Genomic DNA, 26,569 nt, shown 5'->3' with positions numbered 1-26,569 from the left:
GACTATTAGTGATTGAAAAGCAATACTAAATACAAAAAATGTAATAATACAAATGTTTTGAAGTGACATTTATTTATTCAGAATTGCTAATACTGTACAATAAATCGATTTAAACCAGTACAACAGGGGGTTTTGCAGTGTGTTATGGTTATATTCTCCGAGTGGAGTTGTACTTTACCAACCCTATAATCAAATGTGCATCTCCAGCAATGCTTATAAATGCTCTTTGTGGACCAGAACCTCCACCAGAATGTCATGTGTATCCTGAGTGGTTGTCTTGCATGTACTGCTTTTATTTGCATCTCCTGTCCTGCTTGATTGGCTTGTTGGTCTTTCCAGATCACCGCTCACAAGTGACTGACACTCTTCTTGTCCATCCTGTACAACAGACACTGTTAAAACAAAGTAGTTGCTTTAAAGTAAGTCCATGCAATTTATTTATGTGATTTTACGACCTGTGAGTCCATGTTGGGGGTCTGCTGATGGACTATAGCGGGGAGTGTGTAGTGCAGGTTATTGAGTTTGAACAACAGCTCATCCACTAAACCTTCGCACTCCTCCAGGTAGTACGTCTGGAAACACAACACAACTAAGCAACATGGTAAAAAAAAAAGGGGGGTCACTTCCTTACTTTGCTCTCCTCAGAAGACATTGCCTCTCTCCCACAAACCCTACGTCTGATGTAGTCGCTTAATTCAGCCAAGGTGCATGCTTCCGCCAGACTTTGACACCTTTTACAACCTGATGAGACAGCCATCATCTAAAAAAATAAAAGAAGATGGCGTTGAAACACAGAAGTAATCTATAAACCGATGAAAATGGTAAAGTATGCGTACCACTGCAGTGGAAATCAGCCACAGGGCTCGGCAGTTGACAAAAGGCCCAGAATGGAGGAGACCACCAATGAGCCTGTGGTCCCTGCTGTGGAAGGAGCAAGCAACCACTAGCAGGATAAAACATGACATCTAGAAAAGAGGAAAAAACAAAAAAGTCAGTATTGTTTAACATGGGAGAAACATGTATTTTATTTTATTTCATACATAAAAATGTGTCCACTGTGTGTTTACCGTAGGCAAGAAGAAGTTAGGGAGTGTCCAGAAAGAGACAGCCGCAGACCTATTGTTCAGCCTCACCATGGTGGCACACTTCAGGGTGAGAAGGAAGACTACAAAACCCAGCAGGGAGCGAATGTGCTGCAAAAATATCAAATATCAGTATGATGTTCTGCACACAAAACTTCTCTATTCTTCACCCCTCACTTGTGCTCTCGCTGCCAGGGGCCGAACATCCACATGTGCTTTGCTGCTGTTCGTCTGGAGAAGCTCCACCACGTCCATGACCGCCACAGAGCGGTCAATGACAAGATAATGGTACACGAAAACCACAATCTGGACTGTCATCTATTGGGGAGAAACATTTGCAATGCATATCATCAGGGAAATTTGACACTATTGTGTTTATTTAGAGTTTTTTAGGGAGGGTAATAACTATAAAAACAATCTTCACTTGCTAAATGTACTGCAAAAAAGGTCAGTAAGGATAATTCATAATGCTGCCTACAGAGAACATACTAACTCCTTATTTCTAGAATCACAAATACTTCAACTTGCTGATAAACAGCTAAAATAATGCATAAGGCTAAAAATAACCAATTCCCTAAAAATGTCATCCAATACTTTTTAATATGAGAAATATGATCTTAAGGAAGAACTACATTTGAAACACTTATATGCTAGGAGTACGTTAAAAAGCCATAGCATTTCAGTATGTGGAATCAAACTATGGAATGGATTGAGTAAGGAACTCAAACAATGCACAACGATGAGCCAATTCAAGAAACAATACAAGCAGTTGATGTTTGCTAAATACAAGGATGAAGAGTCTTCAACCAGTCATGATGTGCTATATATATCACTATATTGACGGTTACTATGGTACCCATTATGTCATTGTATGGTCATATCACCTCGTACTTCGGTATGTGACAAAAAATAATAATTTAAAAAATTAAAATATGATATAAAATTTATGTCAAAATATAAAATAATAATTTTATAATAATATTTAAAATCAAAATGTATAAAATAAAGTTGAAAATAAATAAATAAACTTACTTATATTAGGAAAGCAGGAAGTGAACAAATGTAACAGTTACTGATTGTAAAAGTACCAGATGGAGGGGTAGGATTTAATAAGCTTTGCTTCTTCCTACTCCTTTTGGACATGTGGAACTGTGAACTGATCATGTGATGCATTCAATTGTAATCTGATGCATGTTCAAATGAAATAAAACCATTACCATTACCGAGATGTTACAAGGCTGCAGCACCCTTTCAGCAAGGTCACTGTGACCTCCATTGCTTTGGTGTGTACACAACGGTACAATTCAAGGGTCATGTGTCAAAACATTAAACATTACATAATACAGCATGTCACTTACTTCCAGCCAGTTGCATGGTGCTGTGCAGTATCCCATCATGCCTTGCTGCCATGCAGTGCAGACTTGAATACATAGATGCATCAGAGACAAGCAGAGGAATAGTACCTAGATTTATTTCAAAAAAGATAAATTTTTATTAATTTCCACAAGTCATTTAAATATGTAGCTTTTTCGTTACCTGGCAGAGAGCAGTGACATAATCCCAAACAGAAGGTGTGTTGTACACCTTGACTGAGTGGACTTCAACAGATGGCAGCAGGGAGCCAATGGGGTTCTTCTCAGCAAGAAGGGTCACAGTGGTGAACAGGTCAGGCACTGGACTATACAAGGTGAACTGGAGCTTCTGGGCCACGTCGCCATGAGACCGTAAGGCCTTCAGTCTGTCCGTGGCGTCATACCTAGTAAGGAAGGCTTACATTTAGGAAAATAATGACGTCACACTTTTTAATGCTGGGCTCATGTGTTTGAATGCTTACTTAGTCTTGCCAAGTCCGACTACAGCACCGCAACACAATGAAGAAGTGGACACTCTCTCCTGAAATAGTAACACATTTTTAAATATAGCTGGAAATTATCACTGTTATGACGAGAGAGCTGCACAGTGGATGAGTGGTTGGTGCACAGACCTCACAGCTAGGAGACACGAGTTCAATCCCACCCTGCATGTGCTCCCCGTGCATGCAGGGTTTTCCGGTTTCATCCCACATTCCAAAAACATGCTAGGTTAATTAGCGACTCCAAATTGTTCATGGGTATGAATGTGAGTGTGAATGGTTGTTTGTCTATATGTGCCCTGTGATTGGCAGGGTGTACCCCGCCTCGCGCCAGAAGACAGCTGGGATAGGCTCCAGCACCCCTGCGACCCTTGTGAGGATAAGCGGTAGGAAATGAATGAATGAATTAATGCTCACAGGACCAGCATGCACCGGGGTGGGCCTATGGTTTTTGTACCAGAGCAAGAGAGGCAACAATGCCTTTGTTCTTTTTTTGTTTGTTTTATGCGTTAATAAAATAAAATAATAATAAAAGAAAAAAAAGATAACAAAAGTAAACAAAGTTAAATTTATTGTGTAGGACAAATAGCCACTACAACAAATGTATTTCATTTTAGAGGAAAAAAAAACCGCCAGTTGAGGCCAAGCCACTTTTTTTGAACAACAGCACCTTCTACCGGTCATGAAAAGTATGATTCGAGTGAAGAACAAAACTAATTCATTCATATTATAAACACATCCAACATTCCGGAATTTTTGGGTTGCCATATAAACAAGACAACGCTTTTATGTACTAAAATTAAAATTGCATATATTTGTACTATAAACAAATGATGCAATTTATTGTACTTCATTGTAAAATAAAAATTGCATATATTTGCACTATAAACAAATGATGCAAATCATTGTACTTACACTGCATTGATGTGACCTGCAGATCTCTTTTTTCCACACAATGGGCTCACCGATCATGTGTGATTGTGGGATGAAATCAGCCTATTGAGCCACGTCATGTGATGACATTTCAATTTGAGTCAACATCACAAATATTTCTAATACGCACAAAATGACATTCACCTTCATGGCAGCATTCTTGTAGAGCAAGTTCAGCAAAATGCTCTGCGTCCACCTCCACCAGTCTTCATTCGTCTGGATGGACATGAAGCCATCACTGAAATGAATGCATCAATATTTTAAAGTTGTGTATGTGCTGGACAATAACAATGTTTTTTTTGTTTTCTTTTTACCATGTAAAGCGTTGTCTGACAGCTTTATTGAGACGGTAATGGTAGCTAAATGAGCTGCCACTGGAAATGCACAACATCAAGAGGAGCATAGCAACAAGGACACACAAATCCCTGCATGACAAAAAGAAATGATAGTAAAGATCCATACATTATTCAATGGGGAACAATGATGTTACTATATATTACAATTGTAATAAAACATACAAAAGTATTACCAATTGTATTGTTTACTCCTCACATTATTTCTTCATACAAGTTTTTCAATGTCTTAGAACAAAAATACACATGAAAGCATGTGCATCCGGTTTTATTGTGAAAGAGGTTGCCTTCACAGGAAGTGGCTAACCAGAGGTACCGTTTTGTGTGTGGCGGTGGATTTCAAAGACGACAAAATTGTACTAGACAGATGTCATAAGTCACAAAAAATGTTTACATTGTTTGCTAGACTGTCTTTTATCTGCATGGATACATTATTTGTGAGCATGGATGGTAAACAACACGGAATTTTACGTATTTCTATGCTACTTATTAGCGTCGGTTAGCATCAGCCCAGGGATGTAGCCAAAGTACGGCTAACAGATATACAGCGTTTGAACACAGAATTTAATTTATTTCGGTACTATATGTCTTTTTTTTTTACATTAAATTAGTTAAAATGTAATATAACCGGAGCCACCCAAATGTCATGTTTCTTGGTTCAGTGTTACTTCAACAACTAGTCTAAGTAGTAGGTGACGTGGGTTGCCATGGCAACTGTAGAGCTCTTGTCATTACAGGCCAGGGTGTCATCAAAATGAGGAATCTGTTATTTTAGGGTATAATTACTGTATATTAATTAACTACATATAATATTGTTCTCCCCCCCCCATATAGTTGCTTTAACAATCACCTGATGGTTTTATGAACAAATGCCTCTCGTCTTCTTTGTCCTCGAGCACGCCTCAGCTCTGCAGCAGCTGGTGGGCGCACAAGATGAAGGAACCTGGCTCTCTGACGCTGCTCCAGAAGCTGGAAATCAAAATGTTATATATGCAGACCGAAGCAGGTGAGATTGTCCCACTGGAAGCTTCCATTACCTTTGTCAGGCTTGATGCAGAAATATTCTGCTTTTTGACTTTAAATCTATCAATCTCTGTACTTGTGGCACGACTAAGAAAGTCTGTACTTCTCTTTCTGTTCCAAAGGGAGACGATCAAAGCAATGGAAATGATCTGCAACAGCAAACAGTTACTTAGTATGATTGTATTATTTAGTATGAAGTAATTTTATCAGAAGGAGATAATAAAGCTCTACTACCATAAGGGGCTGGATCAAGAAGATGCATGACAACAAGGAGAAAAAGAGGGAATGGATCCAAAGTTGTACTTTGCTGGTGCTGAACCTGACAACAATGACAAAAACACATGTGGTATAAATATACCGTACACTTCACTAGACTAGATTACATTTTGCAGTATACATCTGCTAATACCTGAGTCCCAACACTGCAGAGAGCAGCAGACAGACAAAGGACAAAAGTAGACACAATGCCCAGGCCAAATAAGCCACTTTCCTCCCTCTCAGATTGAAGACACCAATATTTCTGATTGCTCCCTGGTTGTTTTTGGAAAGATCTTTCTGGTTTTTAATGTCCCTTGTCGCCGTCTGCTTTGCATCCTACAACGCATGAAGAAGCAACGCTTAGAAGATGAAGAAAAGAAAGAATGTGAGCTGTCAGAGGTGTGAGCTACCTGATGCTTCTTGAAGGCTTCGTTGTCATCTGCCATGGAGCAATGGTGAGAAGTCATACATACTGTAAGTGGAAACAACTTGAAATGTAACTTTCTCTATGAGATAAACGTCACCTTCATGAAACTTATAATCAAGCTGTGTGCCTTCCTCCTCCATCAACAGCGTCCCCTTACGGAATAGAACCGTTATCAGCGTTGCCACTGGCAATGCCACCACCGCAGCCAATACTCCAGTTGTCACAGAAACAGCCGATACAGATGTAATGCCTGTTATGTAATACAACTGTAAACAAAAAAAACCTCAGTGTTATTGATTACGCTCATGAAGAGATTTTTTTCTTTCTCCGGTTTAACCCACCGGTTCATCCATTTGTGATGTGATCAGAGCACTGATACATGTGTACGACGTGAAGAGCAGCAGACACACACTCAGTCTTTGTGTGTGTGTGAAAGCATGAGGCCAGGGGCAGCTATACACAGACATCCACATGTGGAAGTCGGCCATGTAGTCACACAGCTTCAGAACTAACATCTGCAAGCACAGGTAGAAAGAAGGTCATTCGGGAAATAAAATTATCTTTTCATTATTTTTTTTTTATACCTGAGTGAAGCCGATTGATTGAGTACAAATGTGTAGCATTCTCTCCACATGACCGTCCCCGTTGCTCACTGACAGCCAACACTGGCTGATGAAGAGCCATGTTCGCTTCTTGCCATCAGCTCGGCTCACCTGTAGTTGCACCAGATACAAAACAAAGCATTGTTTAGCACAGAGGTGTCAGCAGATTGTGTTATTACACAACTGTTATACAAGTAACACAGGTAATAACACAGTCTAAGGTGAAAGGTCCATCCATCCATTTTCTATGCCGCTTATCCTCACTAGGGTTCTGGGTATGCTGGAGCCTATTCCAGCTGTCTTTGGGCGAGAGGCGGGGATTCACCCTGGACTGGTCGCCAGCCAATCACAGGGCACATATAGTCAAACAACCATTCATGCTCACATTCACACCTATGGACAATTTGGAGTCGCCAATTAACCTAGCATGTTTTTGGAATGTGGGAGGAAAACCGGAGTACCCGGAGAAAACCCACAAATGCACTGGGAGAACATGCAAACTCCATACAGAGATAGCCGAGGGTGGGATTGAACTTGGGTCTCCTAGCTGTGAGGTCTGCGCACTAACCACTCGACCCGCACCCAAAAATAGTAACAAAAATATCTTTTTTGATACAGAATATTTATAGTTTCACATGCAAAAACAATGCAAAATGATAAATGATGAATATAGTGGACAGATTAACATTTAACATCTGTTTTACCTTTATTGAAGATTTGCTGGAGCGGGGACGGGGCATGGGTGTAGACGTTATTTTCATATTTTGGGGTATTATATTATATATATATATATATTATATTGAGTTATTTCTTCAATTTAATTGTGTTTCTCACTGTCTTTATCAAATTACCGGCACTTGCAACTTTTCTTTGGCCCCATGGCGGGTTATTTAACATTCACAAGGACAATAAACATAGTGTTTAGTTCTGAAATATGTTATTTATTTCAGCCTTTTTGTTTTAATAACTTAATATCAAAATAGCCCTCACATCCTTTCATTTTTCTTTCATTCAACATGCTAACCCAGTACATGATGAAAAGGTTTGGACGCGCCCAGTCGAGCATCATTGAGGCTTATACATCCACAAAAGAGGAGACCCTTACCTCAGATACTTGCACTAGTTTGAGGTAGAAGTGCGGTGAAGGTCCTGAGTTGTCATGCCAAATGTGGACCCCCCACACAGGACCTAGACTCTCTGCTGCACTGTGATGTCAATAAAGTTATTTTATGTATTTTTTGTCTTGTTAAAGGTTGTATATGGAGAGGAGATGCTGACCTGATTATAAAGGTATCTTGAGAGTTCCTCCTAAACAGAGTGCATCCTGGGACGTGTAGTTCTCTTGTTTGTGAGGTGCCATCTCCACCGTATAGCACTATGTAAACCTAAAGATCACATGGTTTGTTATGTTGAAATTCTACTCCAACTTAACATGTGACTGTGTTACCTTTGCACTCATCCTGTGTGCAGAACCGAGGCCGGTGTGGATGGTAACTGCGTAGAAGTGTGGATCCGTTGGAGTGTTGTCACATAGGAAGTGGACTCTCCGAGTCTGCTCGGAGATGACGTCAGCTCTCCGGCATTGCATCCATGCTGGTACGTACAAACACACACACAGCACCAGCACAACCAGGACAGTTGCATCAAAGGACTCACTGAAAGTAAATATGACAGTTAGTCTCATGTAACTTTATTTATTCATTCTCTTTAACAACATGGGATGTCACCTGATGAATGGGTCCAGGCGCGCTGTGTCATGGCTGCTCTGGATCAGCTGTTGCGTGACTGTTAGCGCCCTCAACTGGTGACAACTGAGACAGCAAATAACAAGTGAGGCCTGCTTCTAATTACAGTCGTACCTCGTTTATCGCGGTTAATTGGTTCCAATTCATTTCTGTGAGGTAGGATTCAATATTAACACATGGAATATTTTCATAGCTATGACATAGAATATGGTTTTTAACTTTATTAGAGCCCTCTAGATATAAAATAACACTCAATATACACCAATATAGTAGATATACGTAATCAGAGAAAATAAGACTTCGATAAGATAACAGACTCGCGTTAGCAGTTCCTTGTTTTTTTCTGGTAAGAGTACTTCCTGTAGTGGTTATTGTGTCATTAATATTGTCATATTCCCCAATATGTAGACAAAAAAAGAGTAAATCAATTTAAGCCGTAAATGAAACTCCTGCTCGTGTGTGTCGCAGTAAATGTGTTCCCTCTTAGTAGGGACCTTAGTTGGTGGCGAACAGTTGCGTAGTGGGCAGGAAGTGACATCTGAACCTACAGTAGCCTGTGTTATTATGATTATTATGTTATTATTCCTGTTTAAACTTGCAATAAATGCCTTTTATGGTGATCACATCTGGTCTGGTCTCAACAAACACCGCCACCAAGTGGCCAGTGTAGAATACTACACTCACAGTTACAATGCTTCTTCTACCTATAGTTGAAAATGTTGAACTCGGGCCAATAAAAGGTACAATTTGCTTAATTTTTTATACTAACAACCTGAGTAGAGTACCAAATAGCTCACCTACAGCTGACCGTTCCATCTGCTTGGTGCGTCCTGCAGCCGATACTGGTCCAGGCTCGGTTTTGCTGGTCCAAGGACAAACACTGACTGGCGTCCACTGCCAGAGTGTACTTGACACGGCTGCTAATGTGCTTGTGTCTGACTGGTTTTGCAAAGTCGACATCCAATAGCGCCAAGTAGCCAACCCCTGGAGCTGGATTCCATCGCAAAAAAAAAAAAAAGTGTTTTGTACATTTTTGTTGAGTGTAGTTTACTTGACAGCTGGATCCAAAGCCTACCATTGAGGTAGGACGGTGGCAGGGTGATGCGTGTGGTGTTAGTCTCCCACTGGTGAACGCTCCGCAGGTGATGCATGCTGGGAGTCGGCTTGGCAAACATCCTGGCGGGATAAAGAATAATTTAGGAAGGATCACTCCATAGATACAAAAGCAAATATACCTGTAGAGCAGCATGATGGGAAATGTCCTGTTGGGTGGAAGCGTGAACACAACACTCAGCTGGATGGCCTGCTGCAAGTACTCCTGGGTAATATTGAAGCTGTGATAGTTGATGTGGTTGCGCAGGAGGATGAACTCTCCTGCAGAATCCTTGAATGAAACACATGTGGTCACATGACTTAGAACTGAATATTGCAGGAGTAAAGCATAGTATTATTACTATAACTAGTTGCATACTTTGTGTTTTGTTGTTTTCAGTTCAGTGATGATCGGATGAACGAGGGATCGAACAGTGATCTTTCTCCTTGTGCTGCATTTATACAGAGTCAAGTCCAAAACTGGTCCTTTTATCTGCAAAACAACAAATGAATCTTTTGAGTCATGAAGTGGAAGCTATTGCTACTCACCGTGCCAGGATAGTGGGCCCAGGTCCAAGGGGAGTGTGTGAATTCAGCAACAAGACTGAGCACACAGTCTCCTCTGAGAGACTGGAGCAGGGGTTCGGGTATGTGAAAGACAGCCGAGCCGCTTGTCATGACTGATGAGTGTTGGCGCGTGACATAGAGAGACATGACGCCAACACTGATTCTGTACTCTTGGACTTTGCTGAACACGACGTGTTTCTAGAAAACATAAGGGCAAAAAAATTATATCAACAAATAAAGGCAGGCATATATAAATAAAGCATCTCTTACCAGAATCAGGTCAGAAGCAGTTTGCAAAATATTGTCAACAATCTGCTCTTGCTGCTCTGCTCTGGTTCTGAATGAGTCCGACTCCAACTCATGTGTAACGTCAACAGCAGCAGTGACAGCAGCCTCCAGGCTGTAAGCTAGCAGAGTGACCAAGGTGTGGAGTGTGCGCTCATCCAGTCGGTACCCAAAAGTTGCACCGGGATGAGAGAGCTGCCGAGCGATAGCCCCAACATGTGCGGCCACTTGTCTGACACTCGCTAATGTTACCTGAGAAGCATAAAAAGTCAAGTGCTTATTCAAGCCCACATTTATCTTTGTGGAAGGGCGAACTTACCTGCCTGGTAACTTGTAAAAGATCTCTGAGAATGCATATGCTGTCTACCATCGAGTCCTGCCATTGAATAACATAATAACATGCTATTACAATGTGGTAAAAGTCAGACCATTTTTTTTAATTAGCTGTGACCCAGGGGTGTCCAAACTTTTTCCACCAATGGCCAGATTTTCGCTATGCTAAGACGTTGTATATATTTCAAGAAAAAAATGCTACTCAGCTTTGTGATATCGGTGAAAAAACATATTATTAGTATGAGCTTCGGTCTTTACTCTTTTTTCCCAATTTTGCAATTGTTCTAATTTTACTTGTTTCAACTTTATTTTTAAATTCATGCATTCAATCATTCATTTTCTAAGGCTTATCCTCATAAGGGTCACGGGGGTGCTGGAGCCTATCCCAGCTGTCTTCGGGCAAGAGGTGGGGAACACCCTGGACTGGTCGCAACCATTCACACTCACATTCATACCAATTTGAAGTCGGCAATTAACCTAGCATGTTTTTGGAATGTGGGAGGAAACCGGAATACCCGGAGAAAACCAGAGATGGCCGAGAGTGGGATTGAAGTCGGGTCTCCCAGCTGTGTGGCCTGCACGCTAACCACTTGTCTGCTGTGCAGCCCTTTGTAAATTCTCATAATAATAATTATTTATTTTTGATTCATTCCAGACACCCAAATATACCACATAATCATATTTTGTGTTGTGTCTGTGTACCTGGTCACTGCTCTCCAATTTGCACAAAGTGAAAATGAGCACACTGCGCATACGTCTCTGCCATCGCTCGCCAGTCTGGCTGTCCGAACTCAATCTGTTGAGAATGCCCGACAAGAGACTGACATAGTTACGTATCTCTGCATTGTTCCCAAGAAGGACCAACGCTGAGAGGTTCTTTAAACCTGACTGGGACCTGGAGATCGAAAGGAAAACAGTTACATGTAGTGAGAAACTGACTTTGCTATAATTTTTCGTAATGTAATTTTTATTACTGCTTACAGCTCAACATAAGGATCATCAGAGGAAATATCTCTGAAGAAGCTGGGAAGGACTTGAACAGTTGCTGGGCAAACTCTGGTAGAGGACCCGTATGTGCTGCTTCTGATTTTTGTGTAAATAATTACTAAAAGAGAAATACAAATTAACACTATTAATCAATGGAAAAATCTATTTCATTTGCATGTTTTACCTTTGTAGTCATCACTGAGGTGTCCAGAAGGAAGGTTGAAGTAGTACTGGAAGTTTCTCCCCTGGTATAATAACCTGGGAGGTTTGCTCCCAATACTGAAGCTGTATTCGTACACTAAGTCCTTCAGTGCACACACACATAACAGAATAAAAATTATGAACTATTTATTGTATTCTGACAGTAAAAAGCGTTGATACCTCTCTCCCTGAAGTGCAGAAGATACTGAAGTGTGTGTACAACTCCAGACCTTTACTTGGTTGCACCTGGCATGTCATTCCTTTCGGAATGGGCTTTGTTCTCAAGAATAGTTGAGTCCGACCCAAAATACTACTTTGAGATTCTTGCATAGAGTACATAGAGGTCAGCGTCCTGATATTTTTTAGGAAAAATGTCAGCGATGAATATGAAACTTACTAGCGATAACCTCCAGCATGTATCTACTCCCTGATCTCAGACTGAAAGGTCTGAAGCTGAGCAACGGGGAGGAAAGTCCTGTGAAAATGTGTCACAGTGTGATTATTTAGGCAATGAGAGGACATTTTCTGTGTCTTGTGTGTACCTGTGTAGGTGTACGATGCAAACAACCCCGCCTCCACCGGGTCTCGAGGTAGATCAAGCAAAGTCGGCTCCCGAATTGTTTGCCGACTTGAACTGTAGTCCATTAGATTACTCCCTTTAGTGTCATGTGACGACGAGTCATCTCCTGCATTTAAGGCCTCACCGTTCATACCTGGGAGTACATACAGTATAAGTAAATACACTTATTGACCATAATATTATTATTTATCTGTACCTGTGGGCCTCCCTGCTGAGATTCCTGGGTCTCCCTCCTCTGCCATTTGGAATGGAACATCATAATCTGTAGAAGACCATTAGGCTTTAACTTCATAGTAATATCTCACATTCAGATAACAGTGGCGCCATTATGGCGGCACCCTGACGGTACCTTGTCCAGCACTCTCGATGGCGAGAAACTCCCAGTCAGCAGAGGAGTCGTAATCAATGGGAAACTCACTTCCAACATCCAAATGGATGCTACCATCATCAAGAACAAGCAGTAACTGTTCCGTGGAGGAGTTTGAAGGCTTAATAAGACTGAGTTCCCCTCGGGGATGATTGGAGGGCTCCTCTCCTAGCAATAAAGAGCATTAGCTGTTAAATAATTCATACAAAATCACCACAATGAGTAGTTGGGCACAGTGTTAGTTAGAAAACACAGCCATTGTTGAAGGATTATGCAGCTGGTGAGTACTTTTGTGGCGCCTTACCTGATCCTACTGGGTCAGAGGAGGTACTCTCCATTATAGGGGATGGTGCGCCAAGATCGACTGTATAACAAAATGGGACTAGAGGACAATACACAATAAAAGAACTTCTATTAAAATAACACTTTAATTAACAGGATTAACGTGCTTTACCTTCTACCGCAGATTTAGAGGTCGCATTGACCAAGTACAGAGTCCAAGTGTACTGGATGTGGTTTGGGGGAACCTCACAGTCTTCACACAAGGCTTTAACTGAGAAAGACTCATCCCAGTTGACTTGGTCTCCTTCGCACAGAAGACACGATACTGTTACTTTCCTGGGTTAGAAGAAAAAACAGGTCATTCCGGCGGTTGGGATCAAGCTGCAATCAGTCGTGACTGTCTTTTACCCAATGACATTCGGCGTTAATGTGACAAAGATCTCTGATGACGCTGATCGTTCTCCGCTGTGGACGGTGAGTGTGAATCGATACTGGTCAAAGTTATGTTTCAGGAAGCTTACTGGAAAGCTGAGCACAGTTGAGGAAGCAACAACATGATGATCGAAGCAGGAACTTTTCATGGAGCTGACTGGTTCACACATCCACTTGACGCTAGAATTCAAATGGAAATGATTACCGACTTCAGTCAAAAATAAGCACTGACTATATTTGAATTTATGTATGTCAACATATATATTTACAGGGTTGCAAAATAACTCCACCTGATTGGATTCGTGGGGAAATCAGGATCATATGATTTCCACCCATCGAGTGTAACCATGGTGACGTTCCTGTTAATGAAGATGTTGGTGCCGCCATGAATGGTGGCCACAGGAGTGCTGGGCATCACTTGAACTCTCACACTGTAGTTACTGTACACCACACTGCCAACAACCTGGACCTGCATGGCAATTATAAACTCAATACGTACAAACGTGATATTCTGAGACACAATACATTTTGTCAGATAAAAATATTATAACTTGTATACTTCCAAAATACATGCGCTAATGTAGCTCAAACATTCTATATGATAGTAAACGTTTAGACTTAACTTACCTTCTTGTTTGAGTTACTAAGTACAAATGCATTTGACTTCTGAATGGAAATAAAAATCAAAAGAAAAAAGTAACATGGCGAGAAAATTTCACTCCGTTGAGATTAATAATGCCTCATGCACAACAATGGCGCTTGTTTATCACACTATTGCGCATGCCCATGAATACCGGAAACAGGAAATTAAAAATCGGGCGGGATCTTGACAGCAAAAAAAAAAAGACTATGAAGCCGTCATCACTTTTTGATTTGCTTTTAGGTCTAACACTCACAACAATGGCGCTTGTTTATCACACTATTGCGCATGCTCATAAATACCGGAAACAAAAAATTAAAAATCGAGCGGGAACATGACTGACGCTGTCATCATTTTTGCTAGTGTGAATGAACAGTCAAAACAAAACCGTCAATAAACATTAAAAAGCGTGGATAAGATATTCAGCGTGGAGAGGTTTGCGGTGTCGACGGTGAAGATAATTTAATGTGGTAAGTAATTTGTACTGCTTTTAAATGGACGTACCTGTTGCTGTGTTTGTGTTATGGTTATTACCATTGACCCAATCATTTCAATATGTAATACAAGAGTTCTACTCTTTACTATAACATCAAAAATTTAGGTTAAACCCTACATTGTGCCTTCAATTCGTCTGCGTGGGATAAACAACATTTAAATTCTGTGAGGAAACGCCCAGTCTTGTGTATTAGCAAGTGGAGCGGGTTGGATCGATCCATATGTCGATATGCTTATCGATGGTAGTATTTTTTACAGGTCTATATTTTCACAAATATTATTATTTGTGTCCTGTTACATTGTTATTGTTGTATTTATTATATATTGTATTGTTTGCAAGTGCAGGGAATAAGTTATTGGACATAAAAGGGGCAAAAATGCAAAGTATTGTTACTAATTTTGCTACACTCAAGTCATTATTATAAAAAAACTAATTAACTAATTGCCTGTTGTGTCTGCAAATAAAATATTCAAGCAAATATCTGGATTGTTTGTTTATGTGCACACACAACACACTAGCACTACAATCTAAAATTGCACTATTAAATATCCATTACTCAAAAATCTAACCGGTCTATGGTCCACTTTTTGATTTGCTTTTAGGTCTAATACGACCTAACAGAAAACATACAACTTCTTACCCTGGCTATGGCTGTATAGGTGCCGTAGTGTAAAAAATGACCCGGGAGTACCAGACTCTGTTTGTGAGCATCTGCAATGGGCAAAATGTGTCCTGCGGAATCGACTAACGTCCATGTGTATCGGAGGCCCTTTGATGCCTCACAGTCAACTTCATCCTCATAGGTCACTCCCAGTCGGACAACTTCGTGTCTTCGCACCTGAGTGAAGAATACATGAAGATACTTGCACAAGAATACGACATATGATAGACTTTACCTGTAGTTTGCGAGGCCCCATGTTTTTGACAGGTGGAGGCTGACATGGTTGCTTTACGACGAAGATGACACCCCTGAGGGAGGCAGAACTGACTCTGTTGGACACAGTCACTTCTAATTGGAACTCTCCAGTCCTGCAAGCAATAGAGGTGAGGAGTAAATTTGCTTTCCAAATCCTAATTCCTTTCTCACCTTCGGAAAATGTGCTGTTCTGTGCTTTGTCCCATCCTCCTTGTCCCATCTCCAAAGCTCCATGAGAAAGCGACGTCTGTGCCGGCAGTGACTCTGCATGTTACTGTGGCCGTGTGGTTCTGAAGAACAGACGCCCAGTGCACCAGCTTGTTGAGCTTCACTGGTCTTTGCACGAGTAAGGGGAACGCTCCAGAAGCGAGGGAGGTGCCACCATCAGACATGATCACTGTTATGTTATACCTACATAGAAAAATGCATATATATATATATATATATATATATATATATATATATATATATATATGACCTCATAATATATATATATATATATACTATATATATATATATTATGAGGTCATAATATTTGTAGGATTGATTATGCTTTTGCAGCTTATCATATACGAATGTGTGTTTTACACTTCTGTACCATACCCTAGACCACAGACAGGCGCTAGACTGTCTGCTGACTCACTTCCCCTTTGTACAAATAAAAGAAGGCTCGCTGCAGGAAGATGATGAGAGACTCCTTGTGCGCTGTTGGTGCTTCCATCAGCGGTCCAACGATCTCCCTTGCTGGCCAGCTCGACAAAATTAAACCCATTGTGTGAGCTCACTGCCTTTCCGTTCCATAGCCGCTAGGTGTTTAGGCCTAGTGGACCTGACATTTTTCTCTGGTGCCGAAACCCGGGACCTCAACATCTACCTGTTCGAGACGACGTGGGACCAACGAACCGTCGACAGAGTGACAAGTTTCCTTTCCTGTGACGGAGGCCATTCTTTGGTCCTACCCCGTCTTGGAGTGGTGGCGAGGGGTCCCAACGAACCAGGGCTATGCACCGGAAAGGTGAGACATAGACAAGACATATACAGTTGGAAGGTAGACATTAACCGAAGTACTGGTTGTGTAGTATCGAAGTACTGATACTGTGTAAAGAAATACACCTATTAAGTAAATTCCTATATACTGTGTCGCGTGCTACTAAAGTAATTGTAGCAATAAGTCGCGTGTTACTAAAGTAATTGTAACAGTGTCGTGTGTTACTAAAGTAATTGTAACAATAAAGTGACTTCACAATGGGAAAAAATCAAAGTAAAGAAATAGAAAGCCACCCAAATGTGATTTACATGCGTAGACAACACCCCGGTAGTTGTTGTTACTTACGCAAATGGGTGACTAAATACGGATATGACCCAACGTTCGAAATGTTGACTAAAATAGAGAAAGTGAAAAAAGAACTGAATGCAGAAAAGGTACGTGGTAAGTGTAGCGATTGCGACGATCAACTGCGCGTGTTGAAATTGTGGGAAACCGAATGTAAGAAGAGGCAACAGAAAGTGGAAGAGAAGAAGAAGAAAAAGGAAGTGAAGATGACTGCAGCTGTGAAAGTTCATCCGGATGAAGAAACCGCACCTCTGCCGAGAACAGAGGAAGTAGGTCCGACGATGCAACGACAGGAAACGGCCCCACCTCAACCGCAAGGCGCCGCGGGGGGTTTGTATCCTGCATTGCCATCTGGACCCAGGGAGGTCGACAGTCCTGCCCGACCCCCTCCTTATCCACAATATTTCTCCCCTCCCTTGACCAGGTCTAAAGGTAATTCACAACAGCCTTACCAGACCTATCCAGTTCAAACAGAAACTCAGACCCCACCCACCGGTGTTTTTCCAATGATCGCCGTGGCAAATCCGAGGTACGGAATTGACCCCGACGTAGACCCCAACCTATTGGTCTACCGCCCCTGGACTCAAACCGAATGCGAGGACGCTTGCAGAGGTTTTGGGTGATGTGGAAGAAGAACCACAAAAGTGGTGCACTAACTTCCGCGATCTATTGACATCCTTCAACTTGAATGGACAGGAAACAGAGGGCGCATTTCGAACCGCCCTGGGACACAGATGGGGAAGGGTGAGAGGCAATTTCACTGGGCGGACCCCAGAGGGACGACCTCTTGCCCACAACAGTGGTGGTTTGGCAGTAGCGGTAGATGGCGTCCTAGGTCGCATTGTGAGAGCCTATCTCAAACCACCAACATTTTCAAAAATCCAGGAATGCAAACAAGAAGACGGCGAGAAACCCCACGATTTTGTGACAAGATTGGAGAAACTTTTCGTCCAAAATAGTGGCATTCCATACAGTCCCGAAGAAGACGGACCGTATCAAGCAAATTTGCGTCAATGGATCGTGAACGGTTTGGACCCTGCAATCAGAAATTTCATCCAAAAACATAATGTGGGGTACCGCACCATGACAAGAAATCAGATCATGGAATGGGCGTGCCATGCTCAACAACAATTGAAGAAAAAGGATGTGGACAACGAGAAAAAGAAAGACCTCAAGTCTATTGCAACATTGGTGGCGTCAATAACGTCAAGCACCGATGAAGTGTATTTTCAAGGGCGTGGCGGCAACCAAAGGCCAAGACGAAACCAAAATCGACAGCCACGCAACAAAACCAATGATGAATGTTACAATTGTGGGAAAAAGGGACACCACTACTACGAGTGCAAAGAACCAAAAAAGCCCAAGACCCCACAATGACGCCAAGAGGAAGAACAAGTCGATTTTCTCAATGATGATTCAGACGAACCAGACCAGCAAATTGACGTGTTCGACTTGTCCGTGCTTAACTTACATGACTTTGACCCGCGGGACGAAGACAGACCTTACAGGACTTTGTTGGTAGGACCAGACAAGACACCAGTCAAGTTCCTTTTAGACTCAGGGGCAGATAAGACAGTGATCAGACAGACGATAAGGGGACTAAAGAAAAGCAATAAGACAGTGATCATGATAGGAGCAGGAGGTCGACCATATGCGCAGGCATACTCAAGACCCATAGACATGGAGGACGAGGACGGCACCACGGTGACTACTACAGTTATCATGGCACCCGATTGTCCGACAAACCTAATGGGTCGAGACCTTATGGCTAAACTAGGATTGAATTTGATTCATCGAAACGGTAAGTTGGTGCCAGACAAACCAGAAATTCTAGTGGTCCAAAGTCGACGCATTCCAGCGACTTTTTACTCGCTCGACCTGACCCCTTCGGGACCCAGGTCCATAACTCAGACCCTGATGGACACCGCTCAACGACTGTGTCCCACGGGAAGGCCACAGAAGGAATGGCCGCTCCACATTACGCTACTTTTCAGGCGACAAGACCCGCCTGAGAAGCAGTGGGAGCGTGCGTTCCACATGTTGGGCCCCCAAACAGTTCACACTCGGTACGTTATTGCATCCGAGAAGGGCTATTGTTGTGCATTGGTGGATCTGTCACCTCAAGCCACCGTCCTGATAAGTCAAAGAACCCCCCACATTTCACTGACCAAGCCCCAAAAGGGACATTGGAAGGAACTCGCCGAGTTCGCCCGGGATGTGACGTTCCCCGGACGAAGTCATTGGGAAGAACAACCTGATGGCACCTACACCTCCGAGGTGTGCGGTTATGGTACTGTTGTAGTACTACCAGTCAGATGGACAACAGTAGCCACACCTACCGTTCACCTGGCAAACTGACAAGTGCTCATTCAGCCACTGTCAGCCACAGACTTCCCTGACGTTCCGGAAACATTCTGGTCAAAATCAAAAACAGATGTAGGACTCTTAACAACGGCAACACCCGTCCACATTGAAGGCAAAACAGGCTACCAACCGCGAGTCACCATTAATTACAGAATTGATCCAAACAGTCCAGCTTCCATCTCAAATAGCAGTTGTTAAATGCAAAGCACACACATCAGGTACAGATTCCACATCCTTAGGCAATGCCAAGGCAGATGAGGCAGCCAAATTGGCTGCTCATGGTCCCCTTTATGCACTTCATGTAGACGCAGATAGTCCCATTCCATTTCAGATCCTGCAAGACATGCAATCAGCTGCCTCCAAAACAGAGCTCACCTCTTGGCAGGAGGATGGCGCCGTCAAATCGCCGTCCGGCCTCTGGGAGGTCGACCTCAAACCATGCATTCCACGAAATTTGTTCCAGGCAGTTGCTAAATTGAGCCATGGGCAGTGCCATGTCTCAACAGGAGGGATGATCTCCCTGGTACAAAAGTCGTTTCATATACCTAAGGGTCTCAATACCTATTTCAAAAATTTTTGTAGGTCATGTCTGACCTGTGCCAAGCACAATCCACAGGGGAACCTGCGTCCTAGGAGAGGTAAAACTCCCGAAGGCACATACCCCTTTGAGATTGTGCACATGGATTATATTGAACTGTCAACGTCCGGTCAATACAAATATTGTCTGGTGCTGATCGATTCCTTCTCAAGGTGGGTTGAACTTGTTCCAACGAAACATCCAAATGCTCTTACAGTGGCAAAAGCCATTTGCAAACACATTGTGCCCACACATGGCATCCCGAAAGTGTTGTGGAGCGACAACGGAACCCACTTTGTGAACGACATCGTGACGTTAATGAGTCAACATCTTGGGATACAATTAAGAAATCACTGCTCATACCATCCCCAAAGTGCAGGACTTGTTGAAAGAACAAACGGAACCGTTAAGTCCAGACTTAAAAAAGCAATGGACGACACAGGCCGCAGCTGGCCTGAATGTTTGTATTTAGTGATGATGTACATGCGCATTGTTCCAACACACACTGGAACGACACCTTTTGAGACAGTCATGGGCAGACCTTTTCAACTACCCATGTGGGAAGGACACTCAGTACAGGACAAACGGGGTCAGTTAGACCCTATGACTGAGTGGTTATGTAAACTGTTCAAGCAGAAAGAAGTTCAAAGACCAAATGATCTGCCAAGTGTTTCTCTCCCTCCTACACAGGAATTGCTACGACCAGGAGACCAAGTACTGATAAAAGTCATCAAAAGAAAGAACTGGTCTAGTCCAAAGTGGGAGGGTCCCTTCACTGTCCTGTTGACCACGCCAACCGCCTGTAAAATCCAAGAAAGATCCACCTGGGTTCACCAAAGCCATTGCAAAAAGGTAATCCCATTGCAGGATGCTGAGCCTACTGCTCCTGCTTCTCAGCCTTAGTCACCCAGGGGGGTGCACTACGTCATACGGACAGACGCAAAAACAATGGCTGCAGCAGACCGGAACCCAGATCAACCTAACCATCCTGAACAACGATCAGACCGTCACCATTCCGTTGGACCAGTTCCGGTCAGTCCTGACTTCTAGACACACCACCATTCGTGAGCACAGCAGAAAGACACCTCAAGGTCAAACCCGACCAAAGCAAAGACCAACCCAGACCGTCCACCAATGGGAGTTCACGCAAGAAACAAAGATGGCTGAATGGCACAACTACTGGTTCTACTTAATGTCGGCGGACAACGACAAAAAGTGGCAAGAGTGGTCAAATTACATCACTTCCCAAGATGGTGTATATTGGCCCAAATTGAGTATCACAGCCACCGCCAAAGCATGGCGAAACAAGGTAACCATGACAAAAGCTAACAAAAACCTGACTTTCCGATTTGCAGCAATGACGGCCCTACCTGGAGCAGATGCAACTAACTGCTCCAGAATGACGTTGTGGGCTTGGACCAACTCACAAAAGCACCCCCGAGTGCCCATAGAGGTTTGTTACACCCCGACCAAGTCTCCCACAGCCACCAAGGCCGCCACAGTCGTGATCATGAGAGACAACCAAGTGTTCAAGGCTGAAGGTGTTAAGGTTCATGTCAAAGTTGGCCCTCCTGTTGGTCCAACCTGTGCTGAACGAGACGTGTGCATGGAACATGTCTCTGGGAGTTCAACTGATAGGTGAGTGTGCTAATCTATCCCCACGATACCCGCTCAGCACATACAGAGACACGCCACCCACCTTCATGCTGCCAGACAAGAATAGCAGCTTTGTATGCTTCCAACGAACCAACTGCTCCGACCCACCCTGCAAGGACGTGGGGAGCACGACCAAGCTGTGCAACCGCACCATCAATAAAGATCCCGTTAACCAAGAAGATAACCCAACTCATTACATCAGATCCAGGTTGTGGTGGTACTGTGGAGGGGGAGCTCTGTACGGTAAGCTTCCCAACAGATGGACAGGCACATGTGCCCTCGTCACCGTAGTCCAAGAGTCAACCACCATCGTCCTGGAAACAAAGGAGACAGGGAACGCAACGACAGGCAGCACCAGAAAGAAAAGAAGCATCCTCTCTGAAGCTGAGACGTCACTCACAAACCACGGCGTGTACTTCGATGCCATTGGGATGCCGAGGGGCGTTCCATACAGTGTTAAGCTCATCGATGAAGGACAAGCCGCCGCATCCCATCTGCCGATCATCTCAGCTATCTTTCCCGTAATGACATACAAGCACACTGAACTCATCAATTACCTAAATTGGAAATTAGTGGTGCTGACAAATTTCACTGAGTTAATGCATTCCAGGGTGGCCGAACAATTGCACGCCACCTCCGTCATGGCCTTACAAAATCGGTTGGCTCTGGATCTACTGTTGGCTGAAAAAGGAGGGTTGTGTAAATTCATTCCAGACTCAGGTGAATGTTGTGCTTTCATCCCATTACATACTGCAGAAAATGGCAGCATCACACAGCTATTGTCCTGGTTTAGAACCTACCAAGAGAACATGCAGCGACAGGAGGGGGTAGCGCCCAACCCTGTCCTGCAGTGGTTTCAAGATACATTTGGAAATTGGAAAAATCCGGTCATTTCATTGTTACTCACCCTGGCTTTCGGTTTCATCCTGCTAATGCTCATCTCGTGCGGATGCAAAATAGCTTTTAAGAGATTGTCTGATGCTTTAGACACACGTATCAACGTAGTGTTACAATCATTTAGCGAACAATACAAACAGGTGGATCAGGACAGTGAAGGCGAAGAGGACGACGACGACGTTTAAAGGACTCAAGGACAAAGTGGACCTCCGGTAAAGTACACCACACATTTACCGCCGACAGTGGTTCTGACCGCTGTTGAAATGTCCAAAAGAGTTCCAGCTTGTAAATTGCTACCGGAAGTAACATTGTATTGTGTTGTTTTCAGGTTATTTTCCCAGTACACACATGGCATGAAGCTGCTCTCGTCCCATGCTAGAAGGGAGGGAAGGGAGGAATTTTTTGCACTCACACGACCTAATATGTATTCGCAGGCGTGTGGATGTTTTTTCGCCTCCTTCATGTATGTACACCCTGTTAGTGGACCTATGATGACGGCCACCTAAACCCCACTTTGGGATGGTAGGCGTTTGAAGTGTTAAAACCCACAACAGGAGGGAAATGTAGGATTGATTATGCTTTTGCAGCTTATCATATACGAATGTGTGTTTTACACTTCTGTACCATACCCTAGACCACAGACAGGCGCTAGACTGTCTGCTGACTCACTTCCCCTTTGTACAAATAAAAGAAGGCTCGCTGCAGGAAGATGATGAGAGACTCCTTGTGCGCTGTTGGTGCTTCCATCAGCGGTCCAACGATCTCCCTTGCTGGCCAGCTCGACAAAATTAAACCCATTGTGTGAGCTCACTGCCTTTCCGTTCCATAGCCGCTAGGTGTTTAGGCCTAGTGGACCTGACAATATTGCTCATGAATGGAATCAAAATGTAATAAACAGTAAAAGTAAGCGGTTTTAGGCACCACCCACCTTGCAGGAGTCCTGTATCTTTTTGTGACATTTCTGGTTGTGCCTCTGACGGTTGTGGAGTCTCCAAAATTCCACAGAAACTCCACAGGCTCCGGCACATCACCCACAGCCAGAAAGGTCACATCCACATCGGTGGGACAAGCTTGACTCGCTGCATAAATATTGACTGCCAAGCAGCATATCACAAAGCAAGAGTTAATAATTAAAATTTGAATTTATTGCAATAGGGCTGCACGGTGGTCGAGTGGTTAGCGTGCAGACCTCACAGCTAGGACACCCGAGTTCAATCCCACATCTCTGTGTGGAGTTTGCATGTTCTCCCTGTTTATGCGTGTTTTTTTCCAGGTACTCCAGTTTCCTCCCACATTCCAAAAACATGCTAGGTTAATTGGCGACTCCAAATTGTCCATAGGTATGAATGTGAGTGTGAATGGTTGTTTGTCTATATATATGCCCTGTGATTGGCTGGCCACCAGTCCACGGTGTACGCCGCCTCTCGCCCAAAGACAGCTGGGTAGAAAATGAATGAATGAATTTATTGCAATAGAAATTATGAGTGGCTGGGGGACCCCAAGTCGGGTGCCATGGAGCTATGAATTGAAACCTTGAAAGTGATTAACTTCTTTTTACACTTGTGGAACAGCTTCATTTCAGAGCCTAGTCTTCCTGGAGCTGCCATGTCTGTTATTTTTAATGTATGCTGTTTCCATTGCTTTCTTCATGGTTCCACAGTATAAAATGTACCACATGAAATCATCTTTAACTATTTTATTCTTACCTCTGTCACTGTTGGTGTTGCAGGGTGGAAGACCAACTTTACGCTTTCCAAGGTCGATGACTGGAGGACACACAACTACCTGTAAGTACACATGTACACTTGTGTTAAACTGCTGTGTGTGTTTTAGTAATATTCATTCATTCATTTTCTACCGCTTATCCTCACTTGGGCACTGGAGCTTATCCCTATAGTCGACAGCCAATCACAGGGCACATATAGACAAACAACCATTCACACTCACATTCATACCTATGGACAATTTAGAGTCGCTAATTAACCTAGCATGTTTTTGGAATGTGGGAGGAAACCGGAGTACCTGGGGAAAACCAAGGGGAGAACATGCAAACTCCACACAGAGATGGCCGAGAGTGGAATCGAACTTGGGTCTTCGAGCCGTGAGTCCTGCGAGCTAACCACTCATCCACCAAAAAATCATTATTCCTACGAGTAAGGACCAACTCCATTAGCAACATAGCTTATTAGGCTATATGTACATTACAGTGGTACCTCAGATTTTGTTATTTTTTGTTTTTTTAAAAGGTTCGATCAAAACCAAAATGTAAAAAATGAGGCAATTTAACCCAACTCAACAATGTTTCTCACATTTATGAAATTGCTGACTTTCTGATCTTTCTTTGGCCCCATGGGGTGTTATCTAGCAGTCACACTCAATATAGAAAATGCGTGGACAGTCCCAAAAATTGGGCAAAAATCATACAAAAACTGTGGCTTAAGAGGTTTGACTGTATTAATAAAACAGAATACTCACAATGTAGACTGTGTGAACTTCTTCACCTCTGCAGGTCCAGATCTGGAATATGGGTCGAATGTAGATTTAGAAAATAAACTCAAAGAGAACAAACAGAGAGTATTTCATTCTACTGTAAACCCTGACATACCAGGGCGCTAGTCCTCTGGTCCTCCGCTCCCTGGAGTTCTTCCTTCTCCCGTCCGTCAGTCACGTACACCCCCCCTGTGACGGGAACACCCACATAGCCAGCCTGCATGTCTGTGCTTTGGGGTCTTATCTGTGGGAGGGGGGTGCGGGGATGGACGGCGAGGAGGCCGTGAGGCAGAGAGACCTCCAATGGTTGCAATTGGACACAGTGGCCCGGGGTGAAGATGGTCACCTCTTTAAAAATTAAATTAAATTTTAAAAAAATTATTAAAGTATTAAAATGTGTAATACATGACCTAAAAAAAATTATATATATATATATATTAGACCTACTGCAGTTTTCACTTTTGTCCAAAGCCTCCCAAATCCATTTCAATGACACGGCAAAGGAACCATCATCCGTCACATTGACCTGCTGTGAACTTTGACCCTCAGAGGTCATGCAGCGGAGGCTGCGTTCACTCATACGCACAATCCCTGGAAAAAACAAATGTAAAAAATCACAATATGTGTCTAAAACAAACTAAACTCACCAACTATTTGGTCATAGTCATAATAGTGTAGTTTGATTTTGAACATGCATTGTTTAGTTTCCCAATTCACACGTCCGAAAAGGAGTAGGAAGAAGCAGAGCTTATTTATTCCTTCCTCTATTTCCTTTCACAGCAATTACTAATATGTTTCCTATATTCACTGTGTACCAATATAGCATTTTTCTTAATGAAAATGATGTAAATATTTATTATTCTTATATAAATCCAATATACATTAATACAAACTGTAAGAAAAATATACTGTAAATAAGTAATTCATAATTTGCAATGTGTTTTCTCAGATCGCTATAGTGTGTTTTTAAAAAATATATTTAGTAAGTAAATTCAATATTTTGTGTTTTTATCGTATTTTATTTTTAGCACATGAATGAAGCTTGCTGCATGGTATCCAAAGTGTGGCCCAGGGGCCATTTTTGGCTCACAGCTCGTATTTGTTGGCCCCCAACATATTCTAAAATTAATTATGTTTAGTTATTACTAGATATTACTTTTATTTCCTTCGTCGGATACCTTTAAGACAAAGCTAAAATGTGTACTTTTTTCATATATTGGATTTAATTGGTTTTAGCATCAAGTAAGCTGTATTTAAAATGTAATTCAATCAAACTTTAATATTGTTTATTTAAATACAATGATTCAAGAAAGGAAGCACAGGTCTATTGTGTGTTAAATAGTTTCTCACCTTCATATACCTGTCAGTTCTCCCATTTTTCCTGGAAACTAATTTTTTCCCAGCGTCCTCCCATTTTAATAGTTTCATATGTCCATGATATAACACGCTTCCACAACAAGAACAAGAATAAGAAGGACCAGATGACAGATTTCTCTCATTTTCCAATGTACATGTTGACAGATATATTCTCACCCGTGTTCTGCTTGGGACGTCCAGCCAGATTCCCACATTCCCAAATCTCAAAGAGGAGACTCTCTCCTGCTTGGAATTTCTCTGCAGAACTCGACACATTCATTTGGTGCAGAAATGGCTCTTCAGTCCTGTGAAGCACAACGGCTGGCCCATTAGGCAATATAGGCACATGCTAAGGGGGCAGTTGGCCACTAGGGGACGCCAAGAAATTGGGAAATAATTCACTCATTAAAATGACACATTAAAACTAGTATTTAGCTGTTAAA

The 26,569-nt window shown here is 42.6% G+C and overlaps 1 protein-coding gene across 1 annotated transcript; it reads right to left on the bottom strand.

Annotated features, from left to right (window-relative positions):
- Positions 1–153: 153 nt before the first annotated feature.
- pkd1l1 (polycystin 1 like 1, transient receptor potential channel interacting) lies at positions 154–26,406 on the bottom strand. The gene is made up of 51 exons (XM_078790492.1): positions 26,304–26,406; positions 25,218–25,361; positions 24,886–25,118; positions 23,987–24,065; positions 23,209–23,374; positions 15,625–15,864; positions 15,434–15,566; positions 15,178–15,375; positions 13,692–13,870; positions 13,378–13,581; positions 13,142–13,305; positions 12,992–13,069; positions 12,670–12,855; positions 12,517–12,582; positions 12,283–12,453; positions 12,138–12,215; positions 11,921–12,063; positions 11,724–11,844; positions 11,534–11,657; positions 11,255–11,447; positions 10,539–10,595; positions 10,205–10,471; positions 9,917–10,132; positions 9,747–9,860; positions 9,511–9,659; positions 9,351–9,451; positions 9,073–9,265; positions 8,258–8,341; positions 7,978–8,185; positions 7,809–7,915; positions 7,636–7,735; positions 6,513–6,641; positions 6,270–6,443; positions 6,026–6,194; positions 5,912–5,940; positions 5,653–5,837; positions 5,430–5,562; positions 5,258–5,392; positions 5,071–5,189; positions 4,182–4,292; positions 4,012–4,105; positions 3,850–3,930; positions 2,917–2,975; positions 2,619–2,838; positions 2,441–2,545; positions 1,260–1,400; positions 1,068–1,193; positions 837–965; positions 632–760; positions 456–572; positions 154–378 (listed from the first exon to the last, which is right to left on the bottom strand). The coding sequence occupies exons 1-51, from the start codon at positions 26,404–26,406 to the stop codon at positions 214–216; spliced, it is 7,149 nt and encodes a 2,382-aa protein (XP_078646618.1). The 3' UTR covers positions 154–213.
- Between the last annotated feature and the right edge of the window lie 163 nt (positions 26,407–26,569).

Source organism: Doryrhamphus excisus, linkage group LG5 (genome assembly GCF_037039965.1).
Source record: "Doryrhamphus excisus strain RoL-2023G ecotype Guam linkage group LG5, RoL_Dexc_Guam_v1.1, whole genome shotgun sequence".
In the NCBI taxonomy this organism is placed as follows: domain Eukaryota; kingdom Metazoa; phylum Chordata; class Actinopteri; order Syngnathiformes; family Syngnathidae; genus Doryrhamphus; species Doryrhamphus excisus.
This window is presented reverse-complemented; position numbering and strand designations above follow the sequence as displayed.

Bases quoted from the DNA above. Each gene is read 5' to 3' on its own strand.
- pkd1l1 (XM_078790492.1), bottom strand. From the start codon at position 26,406: ATGAATGTGTCGAGTTCTGCAGAGAAATTCCAAGCAGGAGAGAGTCTC. The intron at 13,582-13,691 runs GTGGAGTTATTT...TTTGAATTCTAG, and splicing joins TTCCCCACGAATCCAATCAG to CGTCAAGTGGATGTGTGAAC. The intron at 3,931-4,011 runs GTGAATGTCATT...GTGGCTCAATAG, and splicing joins ACAAGAATGCTGCCATGAAG to GCTGATTTCATCCCACAATC.